Here is a 13849-nt window from a genome sequence, read left to right on the forward strand (position 1 = left end):
TCTGATAGTTCTCTTTCATGCCTGGCTCGCCTGCGTTTGTCCATTCATTTTGTTGCAGTGTGTGCACATGTTTATATCTGCTTACCATGTTGGCTTGCCTGGCCTCCTCTATATAGTGCGTAGTAATGATGACAGAGACTTTCCCCGTCTTCACAATCTCTACCAGATGTTGCCAGATCCTAAAATCAAAGATGAAAAAAATAAATAAATAACAATGTGTTACATAACGCCTGACTTGTGCACGAATGGAGTTTTCCCGTCTGATCCGGCCAGACCGTGTGATTACGCAACAACGCCGCAGAACCACCCCTCAGGGCTGGATTACAAAAGAAATGTCCACCTTTCTCAGGAATAATCCAAACCGCTGGTGCTGACCTTAAGTGGTGAAATTTTTCACCCTTCTGCTAGGTCGTAGCTGTCAGTGCACCATTACTATCAGCAGGTCAGCAGAATGTTAGGGATTTACCGACGCTATTGGTGTGAAGGTAATATAATCTGTTCTGATTATCTTTTGGAAAGATAAACTGAACTTCAATCTGTGGACAGTCATAAAAAGTGGCTTCAGATGAATTAACTAATCCTAAAATTACAATAAGTTATCAGTGCTGAAAATACTTAATAATTAATTATAGTGTATTCATCGCTGCTTATAATGACATAAAACTTATAGACAGCATTTTAAGAGGAAATCGTAGTGTATTTTGTGTCTGTAAAAAGTTAAGAATAAATTCACAGAAATGGCTCATTTTCAAAATATTTTATATATTGTTATAATAAAAGGTTTCTGAAAAATGATTAACTCCTTTTAGTTGATCAACAGTCGTTTTGTTTAGTCGAAATTTTACCTTTGGTGATGTACACAATATTCTGGTTTGAACTAAAAACACATTTTGTTTACAACCTTTGGCCAATTAAACGCTTTACAATTAAATACTGTAATTAAGTAAGGTAAGACAACTGTGAAAATGATGTGGCATTGAAGCTTAACATTATCATACTGGGATAATATCTCACTGGCCCTCACCTATGTTCTGCAGATAACATAAAGCACTTTGGAGAAAAACAAAAGCTACTGCAATAAACTTAATTTTATGACTAAAGCAATCAGCAACAAGTTGATATCGTGATATAAAAGGATTTAGCATGAGGTTTTGTTTATTGATTTATGAGACCACGTGGTTCCAAAGAAACATTTGCCAGCTGACAAAGTTGATATTAGAGTTTGATGTAAATACTTTCTTGCTCATCTGCTCTCAAGCTTTTAGAGCTGAGATGATATTCATCATTGTGTCGAAAAAGATTTATCGGACCTTCTGTGCTAAATTTAAACTTATCACCAGAAAGGAAAAAAAAAAGATATAGATAAAACATTTGTTTAGAAACATATCAAAAAAAGAAACTATTAATATTATTTCTATGTAAAAACAAAAACTAAATAAACCTAAAACACAAATCCAGTCCAAATCAGATATTTACATACCGTACATAGACCAAGACATTGAGTTACACAAAACTTTTAGTTTTGCTGAAGTTTTGGCATATTCTTGGAATGAGATTAAAGATTTCTGATGGCCACTCTGCTGTCCTTAACCTACTGCAGGGTTTCCCCCCAGTGTTATATAAGCCTGGCGGGCCACCAGGCTTTACTTGTGCCCCCACCAGGCTAAGCATTACTTATTTATTTAAGGTTTTTTTTTTATGTTTATGTTTGCATTTTTTAGGACTTTATAGTTGATGTTTAGGTATTAATCTTCCAACGACATAATTATCAAGTGATATTTCCAAATTTCCTGTCAACTTTAAACATTTTTTAACTCAAAAACACGACAGGCTGCTGGATGAATGACTGCCTTAGGACCCAAACACCGGGCTTAGCAAGCTTTCTGGGGGAAACCTTGTGCTATATATATAATTTTGCTTAGGGTCATGGTACATTTGAAAGACCAATCTGGACTCATGTTGTAACTTCCTGATTGATGTGTTGTGATGCTTTAATGTGTTGTATTTTGTATGAAGTGCACTAGTTCCTCCTTTCGCAAAACATGCACACATGATGCTGCCACCAGCCCATTTTGGATTTGGGATGTAAAAGCCATGACAAAGTTCTGAGATCATCATCTAATGGCATTACAAGCTTCATGTGAACTTCTGACTTTAAAGAAAGTGACAGGAAAATCTCCCAAAACATCTCTAATCTCTCTAGCATTTAGTAAATAGAAATAATTTTGCTAATGGTAGCTGAGCTGAAACAGGAAAACTTCAGTCTGATTTAAATGTGAGGAAAATAATGTGATGTGTTTCTTTTTTATATATTTATATTTATACAATGTATGCAAATATTTGGTTCCATCAGTCCTTAGGGATTCATACCCAGTTGGGCCTCAGTTGTATCCAAATAAGATGTCTCCCGTTAGTGGGTTGTGTTTGTGTAAGGGCATCTGGAAAGTTCCACATGACTGTGAAGAGCAGTCTGCAGACCTGCTGGGTGACTCACAGAGGACAGACAGGCGGCTACATACTTGGCTCTAAGCACGGGGTCCACTCCAACCGTCGGTTCATCCAAGATGAGCAGCTCAGGATTCTGCAGCAAGGCAGCTCCGAGAGACACTCTCCGCCTCTGACCCCCGCTGTGACACACCGGGACAAAACGTGAGAAAATAAATTCAAACAGGAAGAGCCTTCTCCAGTGTTTTGTAACTGGTTGATCTTATGCATGCTGCTCGATACAGAGTAAGATAAAACGGTGGGAGCTGGAAGCTGCCAGAACAAAACGGTCAAGATAAACCTGCCTGGTGGGACTGAGGTAAACGATAACTAACCAAAGGGGTGACATCATCAAAAAACAACCTTTTTACATGTAATATTTAGCAAATCACAACTGAGCAAATACATCTAACACTGCATTTTAAACAAATATGAGATTATAAAATAATTAAAAGCACAAAACGCCATTGTAAAGGCTACATATGGAGCATGTTTGTGCATACCAGACATATCTTCAGTGAGACTTGTAATATGGACTTTCCCATATTAGGCCACAGCATTCACACCCACATGATATGACTTCTTTACTGAATAAGGGTGAGTAGCAGTGAGACCAGCAAACACGTGCTGAAATAATTTAATAATAAAAAGAACAAGATGAAGACTAACTAGTCATAAAATACATGATTTGAACTTTTTCTTTAGGTTTCCCAATGAAGCTTCATCCCTTCATCTTCTCAAAATATAATACCAGAGGACACCAAAGCGAATTAAAGAGAAATAAGAAAACTTTATCAGCATTAGAACCGTGATAGAGATAATACAGAACACAACAACGTGAAAAAAGTTAAACTTAATGAAATATAGTTTCACTGAGTTTTAGTAATAGCAAGTCTAACAAGGGAGTTCAGTTCTGTCAACACTGCTGTGAATATAATAGTCATAAAACGCCCAATGGCAGCATAATTTAACTTTCCTCTGAGCGCTTATCAGACAAACTGACTGCTTTGTTGCTTTACAGCCTCTCAAGAGACGAGATGATGTTTGTCCGCCTATGTGGGTTCACTAATACAGATCATTCGAGGTTCAAAGTCCACAGCACATCATTAACTGGCTGTATCGTATGATAAAATGCTTTTAGCCTCAACCAGGTGCACATCCGAGTGCGGGATCTTTAAAGTCATTGCTAGATGTAAAGTGCCTGTAAAGTGGTAAATGATTTTTACCTGAGATTTCGGACTAGGCTGTTTTTCTGAGGTAGATTCAGGAAATCAATAAGGAAGTTCATGCGCACTTGGGTTTCCTTCGATGTCAGGCCATGGATTCGTCCAAAGAAAGTCAAGGTGTCGCTAATGGTGAACTCGTTGTACAGCGCCAGGTCCTGTGCAACACAAACAGACCCGTGTTGTAACTTGTTTTGTGTGTTTTTCTAGACTAGAAGCAATAAAACCCCTATGGGTTCCCCTTCAGGGGATGTCTGGGGATATCAGTCTTTCCACATGTTGTTGCATGATTCTTTTCTGAACACACAAAAACATGAATTTTCATGATAGCGTACAATCACTTATGTTTATTCAACGTGTTAAAGACACGACTAAAAAAAATGTGTGCTTCATAAGATAAGAGCTTTTGAAGTGATGTTCTGGTAAAGGCCTGTTTGGTGGGGTAGTTGATGTGTAAAAACAGGATTAGGGTTCAAATCCCAGCATACAGGAAGCATTCTGAATGCTTCCTGTATGAAGTATTCTCCTTGTGAATGTGTGGTTCTCTCTTGGTGCTGCGACTCCCTTCCACAGTCCAAAATATGCTTGTTAGGTTAACTAGTCACTCTGAAATGCCTTTAGCAGTAACTGTGTGTGACTATGTTTGTCCTACCTGTAAAACTAAAGATTTCAAGTAACAAACAAGTAATATCCTACCTGCAGTTAATAACTCTTTTTGCATTTCTTTTTTCTATATGAATGCTGATTAGTTTAGACAAACCCTTTTGGATCGACCTTTAAACTTTTACCACAATGAATTGGTGACAAAATTCACGTTCTGTTCCGAGTATGTTTCCCACAGGAATACGACTGATGGCGCACGGCCCCCAACCTCCATTTCCTGTTTACTTAATCAGCTTCTGAGTAAATAATTACCCAATGCTAACAGTGTCGTTATTAAAAATGTTATAAAATAGTGTTTGTGAACATTACCGTCAGCGTTTTGCGTAATATTTCAATATGGTAGAAGTTCACTTTGATTGCAGCCAGTCAGGCTAGCTGTTTTCTTCATCTACAGCAAGGATTTCAAACTCAGTTTCATTTTGGACCATATCAAAAATCTGATATGGTCCGGTTAAAGGGCTGGTTGTACCAGAATATGTTGATAAAACCAACTGTTAAAATATTAATAAATAGCTGTCCCTCCAGGAATTTTTGATTGTTTTTGTGGCTTTTTGTAATCAAAATCACATATTTTGTGATGCTAAGTTAGAAATATGTGTAAGGAGTTTTCATTATATTTGTGCTAATGTATGATGTTAAATATGACTTTTTAGCATTTGTCTATTTCTTGACATAAAAGGCAGCAGTCAGTTAAACTCAATGTTTTTGACCAAAAAATGTGGAGATCTGTTAATTTTGTGTAAATTTTTAGGATTTGTGAAAAACCGGAGGAACTTACTGATGTAATTTGGAGTCTAGAGGGCCACATAAAGAGCTTCGGCAGGTCAGATTTGACCCCCGGGCCTTGAGTTTGAGAGCAAATCATGAAGGTGGAAAAAGAGTGATGTACTGCAAGTCAGTTATTAACCACTATTAATCCTTAACTAGAACCTGACATCTAAAAAGTTAGGAGTAACACATTAAGACCTTCACTGAAGCAAATTTGATCATTCAAAGATGAAAAAAAAATGCAATAACCATGCTTTAAATGTCATTTAAATATACAAAAATAAAGCAAAGATTAAGACTGCATTTCCTTAAAAAACATATTAGAGTATACAAACACAAAATATTTCCCTATGACATGACATTCATGTGGTTTGCAATTTATTGGTGACATCTCTTGTTGAGTTGTAAGAAAAAAAATATCTTGGCATCAAAGAAAAGTAACATATTTCACATGTCAGTTCTTTCTCTCTATATGTGTCACACTGCGTGGATGAACAGGAAGCTTTAAGGTAATATGAGGACAGATAGCATGCATGCAACTCCCCGGATCTGAACTCTAGTTTGACAGTAACGAGTTCACGCTGCTGGTTTGCATCACCTAGCAACACAGGTTAAATTACTGAAGCCCCAGAGCGAGGCAGGAATTTTTGGTCATAAAGAGCAGCTCACTGATATAAAAGTTGGGTCTAGAGTTTTTTTGTAAAAAACACACCTAAAATCTTCCACCCTCCTACACTTATGAAACTGTTATCTGGGGAATCTGTGGATTTCTAACAAGCTAAAAATCAAAATCTCGTCCTAAGATTAACCGCAAAATGTGACAGAGTTTTATTTTCCAATTTCTTTTTTTTTTTAGTTAATGTGTTTGTTTTTCAAAACATTCAAGACTTTTGAGTAAATGATTGCAAGGGAGCCAAGTGTTTACATTTTGCAGTTTACCTGTGGCATGTATCCAACCATCTTCCCTGGGACCTCATGTCCAGGAAATGCAGGCGGCTTCCCCAACACAGTGATGTGTCCTCTTGATATTTTCAGTGTTCCCACAATACATTTTAAAAGTGTCGTTTTTCCACATCCGCTGGGACCCAAAAGGCCATAACTGCAAAACAAAATCATGAACAATTCACACATTAGCGTGAAACTAAAGAAGATTTTTAAGTACAAACAAGGTATCCGGTTAAAAAAAAAATCTACTACTAGCACATTCTGTAACACTTTCCGTAGCACACATTTTGCTTGGTTTATCAGATTTGGATGCAAGTTGTGTTGAAGGTGATCATGTTAGATAAACTAAAGGCTTTGGTTGAGATGTAACCAGGAACCTGAGGGACCTTGTCAGGTGTGGTAGAAATGTTGCTAACCCCAATGTTGCTAGGTGACAGAGTTTTCAGTGCAGACTCTCAGCTTCTGTATATTTTTGGTGTTTGCTAAAACACTGAAAATTATTATTTTATCCATCTACATAAATATGAAAAATACTTAACAATGAAAAATAATTCAATAGGTCTTGGTCAGAGTGCATGGTTACAAAATGTTTTGTTTAGGTATATGAATAATGTGCAGCGATGAACCCGGAAAACTTGGCGAAGAGGCAAACTGATTCATTGTTTTGTAGCATTTAGCAAAAAAAATGCATAACTGTTGTGCCATAAGTCACTTGAATTTTTAGTAAACATGCTATTTTGCTATTGTTTACTAGTTTATCATAGTTATATCACAATATTTTCTTATTTTGCTTGATTTTAAGAGTAGATACAAGGGTAGCTTAGCTAAGCTAGATGGAGAAATTGGCAAGTAAACCCTTTTAAAATGTTATTATGAGTAGACGATCCTTAAATATTTATAAGTAAAAATTTTAGACATGTTGTAGATTTATTTTTATTGAAAAGAATATGATACTCTGAAAAAGATAACTTGAAATAAAGTTTATGTAAATTATTCAGGGCCGTAAATAATTTAGCTTAGAATAAAAGTTTTAAAGAGCAAATAGACTTAATTTATCTATTTTGACAGTGAAACATATTCCAATCAGACTCTTACATTTTTTATTAACAACTGTTTTAGTTTTAAGATCCATTAATGTTTCTAAAACTTAAAAGCATGTTTATGACAAGACACGCTAGCAGTTTAGACTTCCTGGGCCTGTTTTCAAAGGCTATTCCCTATTTATTTCCCTAATATTAGCTTTAATTACATTTTATGCTACTGTAATAAAAAAATCCAAGCTCCTAGAATTCTTCATGATGTTTTAATAACCATATGGGTGAAAATATTGTCATAAGTTAAAAACAAGGTTTCTGGGTTTTTTACACAATAGTTAAAGCGGAAAACAAAAGTTGTCAGGTTTGAGGGTTGAAAGTTTGATTTCTATCATTCTATACTAAATCAAGACATACTATCACAGCATACTTTGCATATTCTTAAGATCAATAGTGTACAAGAACAAATGTGTTATTTTACCCTCGCTAGAACAAGAACAAGTCCTAATGAACTATAGTGCAGCACTCTGGGTTCTCCATAGTTCCCTTTTACGGCAGCGTTTTATAGTTGGACACCGCAAGACAAAACGTTCTCAGCAGAATATGTGTCCAATAAAACTTGTAAAAACCCCTCAAGCCAGGGTCGCAAGAACAAAATAATGTCATTCTTTTCTGCAGCCCTGGGAAGGAGAACAAAGTTGCCTGTTCTTAGAGCATTGAGCTTCACACATACTTTGAATACCTTAATGACTGTTGTGACACACTTTGACACCCATTCTGTTGAGAAATACCATGTCATAATCATGATGTGTTATTTTCAGTGAACTGTAGTTTAGGCAGCATGTAGTACAGTTTAGATGGTCTGTCTCTATATTTATGAGTGAACTGTACTTTTGTCATTCCAAGAATTTAGGTCAATGTAGAAAAAGTCACATGTAAATCCTCTATCACTGGGCACAGAAATGACAAAGACAAACAGCGGCGACAGTAAACAAAGGACAGAAACCAGAAGCTAAAGACTGCAGTGTCACAGAACAGTATGTTTTCTTTGCTATCTCATCTCTAACTCCATTAGCACTTAGGAGGGAATTTTCCTCTTTTCACAAAAACCAGCCAAACAGTATGTACCGGCAGTACCTTGACTTCTAAGCAGGAAGGTGACGAGTTTGGCGACTGATTAGTCAAATGAATAACAAAAGGAGAGGGCGAGCGGCCTGCCAGCAGCTCCCTCGAGAATGCAAACATCATTTGCATGGTGAACCATCCTTGCATGACTAGGAAGAGTACATAATGCCTGCCAGTGCTACAAGGAGGAATGCGCAATCAAACTCTGATGTAGACCAAAAAAGTGATCTCAGGTCCACCATAAACCTAGGTTTCAGTTCGATTGAAGTGAACTCTAGCAAATCTAGCTAGTGGAAAAATTTCTCATGGTCTTTTACCAAAGATAAAAGAGAAATCCTACAACTGCTAATTTCTCACACCACTCAATTTTTGTTTACATTTCATGAAGAAAGTGTTGTTTTCTTCATTGGTTCTTAGTCCAGTGCAGTCACATGCGAGGGGGTAAACAGGTTTTTCAAAGGATTCAGTTTGTCTGACATAGTGCAGACTGAAAGAGAACCTCTCCAACTAAAAATGTAACAAATATTGTAATTTTGGTTCTCAATTGAACCGAGTCTAATGGACAGTCAGGTGTGAAAACCCCCTTAAGAGAGACAGTACTCACATCTGTCCCTGTGGTACGGTCAGGTTAAGGTTGGTTAGGACCTTAAGCTTTCCGTACGACCGGCATACATCTCGGCACCGGATTGCAAAGCTGTCCTGTGCGGCAGGCAGAGACGCTTCCAGGTCTTTTTTCATGTTTCCCTCTGTCATCTGGAAGAGAGCGGAGAGTTTATTAAAGGACATCAGGGAAAGTCCACGCTACTGATTACTTGCCCTTTGCTATATCAGCTCCTCATCAAATATTTGCATCTTACAATCTGTGACTCAATCTGTGATAAGATTGAAACTTGAGCGTGCGGCTTTATCTTTGCAAAATACCTCAATTCAGAAAACCTTTGCACATTTTTTAAAAACTGCAACCAATTTAGAGCAATACATTGGTGGCATTTTCCACTGCAGATGCAATCTACTATATAGATAAGATTTATAATAGCAAATTCTTGGCTAAATAATTAAATTGCAAAAATAAAAAAAAGAACTAGGGCTTTTTTTTTTTTTTTTACAATAATACATGGGTATAAACACAACACTTATGACTAATGAAGCTACCCAAAACATACACTAGGTTTAATTTTTTACATTTTTTTACTTGTTGTTTGAGCTACTGTCCTGGTTTTGTGAAAGTCCGTTGCTAAGACAGAATGTATAAAATCTCCCACAGTGCACCAGCATTCCTTGAATTGCTTCATGTTTGTCTTTGTGTGCATATTTACAAATCCCATGTTTAAGCTGGAGAAAAAATGCCACAGGAGCACATTTTTACTTATGTTTTGGCATATTTTGGTTCCAGGAACATTGTTCGCCAAATTTAAATCAGTTTCATTGGTGCTTCGTATGAAAAAGCAAAAATATTTCTGTACACAACAAATTTATTTTGTGGAAATGCCCACTCGTTTCTCAAGTTACAACATGCATTTTTGTCTATCTTGGCAAATATTTACTGAGGTGTTTTGCTGCTGCTTAAGAAGAAGCTAATTTCACTTGTTTCACAAAGAGGCTCAATACTGAAATGATTAATTTAGAGAAACTCCTTTAAGCATATTTTCCATCAAATTCTTATGAAGTAAAGAACATCAAACCAGCATGCTGTTGAGGCATGCACATACAAAGACGTTTGTTTTCACCAATCATTTTGTACTCTGTAATAAAATCTGTCCTTCTTTTCATTAGATTCCTACAGAGTTCTAGTATGAGGTTTTTAGAAAGACATTTTTTAAATTGGCAAACAGGTTTAAACATTAGCAAAATCCACAGTCAAGTGGGGGAATCATCAGAAAAATAAGCCATTTAAACAAATAACAATATTTTTTTTATATCAGATGAACTGAGGTAGCAGTCTGATCAGATTGTGTACAGTCTGCACTCGGTCAAAAGTATGTTTGGACTTCTTCTGTGGTTACAATATGTACTGAAAAAGTGTCGGAGAAGAGTTGTGTTTTGGAACACAGCAATAAGGTCAGCGTGGTTATTTGTCTTATAGAGACAGGAATGCTCAGATCTTAGTTGTGTCTAAAGGAATAAACTTACCCATATGTGGTGAATTGGCCTGGATGGGACAAAATGAATGCTGTAATTTGTTACTTTCCGTTCTTCAGTTTCGTCAGTCTGGTAAATCAGGTGTCTGAAGGCCACAGGTTCTGGAACCTTTTCATTTCTGTTCAGATGCATGTCTAACCTTTACACAAGTGTATTCACAGAATAAACTTGTATAAAAATTTGTAGTTTATTAACTGTTAATGACATTATTTTTCCCCCTCAATATTTTCAAAGTTTTATTTGTACTCTCAGACAAGTCTTTGTCTGAAATAATGGGCTTTAAACGTATGAACTTTCACTCCTAAAAGGACAAAAGAAATATGGATTCAAGCTGTGCAAGACACTCATACAGCTTTTTTGAGTTTCATTCCTACAGAAGCTGTTCTGTCCAAAGCGCCCTGATGCAATCTGCTGGAAAAAACCAAACCTCTCTACTTCAGGAGGCGGTCACCAAACCACTTAAGGTGAGATCTAGGTCTATTCTTTCAGAATTTGTAAGCAGGAACCCAAACTATGTTGCCCCTTAACCTGAAAAGCAGCAGACAAGCATCACGTCGCAAAGCACCTACGGGATCATACTCGGACATTCCTCGCGATATGCTTGCATCACCGCCCTCCAGCCATCAGGACACAAATTATGTGGTTCCAAAAACAACCAGGAACCCAGCAAGCTGTAATCACAGCATATCTTTTGCTGTTTCCCCCCAACTAACTTCCTCCTTTAATCCAGAATCTCTCATTTTCCAGCAGGGAGATTAGAGGGATTGCAATGCATAATCTGGAGCACTTGCTCGGTCTAACCTTTGCCACTGTAGCCTAAATATTTCATCCTTAATACACCTCTGCTCTGCTTAAGAAGAACCCTACTTTTGTATACATATATAAAATTTAAACTGCATAAGAAATGTTGACATTGCATTGCTGATGAAGATTTGATGGAGAATTCCAGCAATAAGACTCACCCAGCAGAGAAGACGTGGGTAGAAAGTGAACGGTGCAGAGGTGTCTGAGCAACTGACTCCTGACTGAGTTCTCAATCTGAAGACATTCAGTTAGGAGCATGTGAACATCAGCTGACACAAACATCTCAACTAAGTTGAAGTACAGGTTTTAGTTCAAGAGCCAGCAGGTGGAGAAAGGCATGCTTCCTTCTTTAATAAATATCCAGTTAGAATAGCACACACACGTGCACACACACGCACACATGCACGAACACACACACAGCTAAATCTAACCCTTAGCCCGAAAACAACACTTCATTTCATGGGGTCCATGCTTTGTGTCCCATAAGGACCAATAGGTCCCCACAGCTTGGTGTTTGTCAGGTGAACAGTCCTCACAAAGTATCAAATACAAGAACACATTTTGCTCTTCATCGTTCAGCACGTGCTTTCCAAAGCACCGATTTGAAAATAATAATAAAAATAATAATGATGAAGATTATTTTTTAGCTTCTAATTTCATATTTTGATCCGAGTCCATATGTCTTTGCTCCAATCAGAAGACGGGTTGTAATAATGGGAACACTGGACTGGTTCTCTGCACTGTGAGAACCTACTTCCTCCCTCTGAAACTGACCTAAGTAAAACCAACAGGTCTGCTCTCATTCACCGCTCGCCCGGCTGGGGTGATCAGGAAGAATTCCTACCTCTCCTGCCAAGTTGTTGGGGTCTTGCGTCATCGCTGGGTGGAAGAAAACGAGCTCTCCTGCGTAGACTCTTTAAAAGGCGGAAAGTGGTGGCCAGTAAAAGAGAACCGACTGCTCCGAGGTCGGCCAATCACAAAGTATTTATAAGCTGCGCTTTGGGCCGACCCTCTACTTTCACTTCTCCCCCTGACATATCAGCGCGTCACGCAGGATGTGAGCCACTGATGTCTCCCCCACCCCACGCCATTCATCACCACCTGCGATAAGGTGCATCCTTGCTCCCTTTGCGCATAAACCTTTTCATAAATATTATTCCGAGTTTGTCATTGCATGAGAGAAAACGCCAAAAAACGACACGGCTGCTTCTGGTTGCGTGCATCCAGCAGAATTGAACTCCATCCCGGTGCAGCGGCGCATCAAGGCCCGCTCTATAGAAGGAGGAGCGCCTCAATGCGCACCACAAGCATTTTTTTGTGCATTATTTTATTTTATTTTTTAAAATCAAAAGCAACTTACCAGCTGCTCCCGCAACTCGGTGGAGTCTGCTGGGCCGGTGATGGTCGCATCTTTCCGACCGGAAGCCTCCGCAGCCATGGCAGCCGCAGCGAGGAGGAGGAGGAGGGAACACTGGACAGGAGACTGGATCTGTGCAGCAGAGAGCGCCACAGAGGGGCGACAAGGAGAGGCACGGATGGGCTGCGGGATTCTCAACTGCTTTCTAATAACTGGAACATATTTAGGAAGGTTATTTGTTATTTTCACCCACAAATGATCACATATAGTGCATATTTCCATATAAGAGTTGCCGTAGAAGAGACAGTAATATTTCCATCTGACCTTAACATTTTTGGCAAACTTCTATGGGAGAATGGGGTAAAAGTTAGCTGTGGTGGACAAAACTACCAGGCTAAGCTACCATTTCGACATTATTTGTGCCCAAAGTTAAAATGCTACATTTCTATCTTCGTTTCTGACCTCATGTCGTAGCTCATATAGCATAATTGATACATGGAACAAATTTAAAAATATATATTGTGGTGTAAACACATTTTTTAATGATTTACTGAATTCACTTTCAAGATTGGAAGGTGTATTTTAAGGAATAAAAGCCTAACCCATGGTTCTTACCTTTACAAATTTTATTAAATAATGCCTTCCTCTTAACTATTTGGTCACATGATCAGTGTTTTTTTTTCTACCGTTTCCTAGCAACAAAGGGTGGCTCTCCCCTAGGTATTTTATTAGAATTTTTTTTCAATACAGCAACAAAAGTAGGACATAATTTTGATGTCGAAGGGAACAGATGAATGGTTTTCAAAATGCTTTACAAATAAAATCTGAAAAGTGTGGCATGGATTTGCTTTTATTTCCCCCCTAAGCTGATTTGTGTGAATAAAAGTCCAGTCAACTTAATCTGCCTGCTGTTCTGTGAAGGCTTCAAAGGTTTGTTAGAGGATGTTAGTGGAAAAACCAGCAGACAAGTCAGGAATAAGCTAAAGTTATGTCATAAAACAAAGATTGGCTTGTTTTATTCAGATAAGACCCAAAATATAGCTTTTTAGCCAATGATGAAATACTTTGTCAGGGTTAAAACTATCACTAACACATCATTTCCAAGCTGAAACATGGTAGTGGCAGGATTAGGCTGTGGGTCCAATGTTTTTCAGCAGAGACAAAGGAACCAGTCAAAGTTGACTGAAATGTGCCAATATTGTAATGGCTAATAAAAATCTACATCAAAAAGACAACTTTTTAAATGCGTGAACTGTCATAGTGGCTGAGCATGTGTGAGTCAAATGAACATGAGGATCTATTGGATT

At 37.9% G+C, this 13849-nt stretch overlaps 1 protein-coding gene across 2 annotated transcripts in view; it reads right to left on the reverse strand.

Annotated features, from left to right (window-relative positions):
- The window catches only part of abch1 (ATP-binding cassette, sub-family H, member 1), a 32844-nt gene extending 19695 nt beyond the window's left edge, over positions 1-13149 (reverse strand). Inside the window, exons 1-6 of one of the 2 annotated variants that reach the window (XM_008428880.2) lie at positions 12546-13149; positions 8847-8995; positions 6078-6237; positions 3711-3865; positions 2520-2627; positions 86-179 (exon numbers count right to left, since the gene is read on the reverse strand). In XM_008428880.2, coding sequence (XP_008427102.1) covers positions 86-179; positions 2520-2627; positions 3711-3865; positions 6078-6237; positions 8847-8995; positions 12546-12824 — 945 coding nt within the window. In that variant the 5' untranslated portion in view covers positions 12825-13149. Of the gene's footprint in view, positions 1-85; positions 180-2519; positions 2628-3710; positions 3866-6077; positions 6238-8846; positions 8996-12029; positions 12201-12545 lie in introns of those variants that run through there. The other variant, XM_008428881.2, reaches the window with a different exon arrangement.
- Between the last annotated feature and the right edge of the window lie 700 nt (positions 13150-13849).

The sequence above is a fragment of the Poecilia reticulata genome, linkage group LG15 (genome assembly GCF_000633615.1).
Source record: "Poecilia reticulata strain Guanapo linkage group LG15, Guppy_female_1.0+MT, whole genome shotgun sequence".
Lineage (NCBI taxonomy): Eukaryota > Metazoa > Chordata > Actinopteri > Cyprinodontiformes > Poeciliidae > Poecilia > Poecilia reticulata.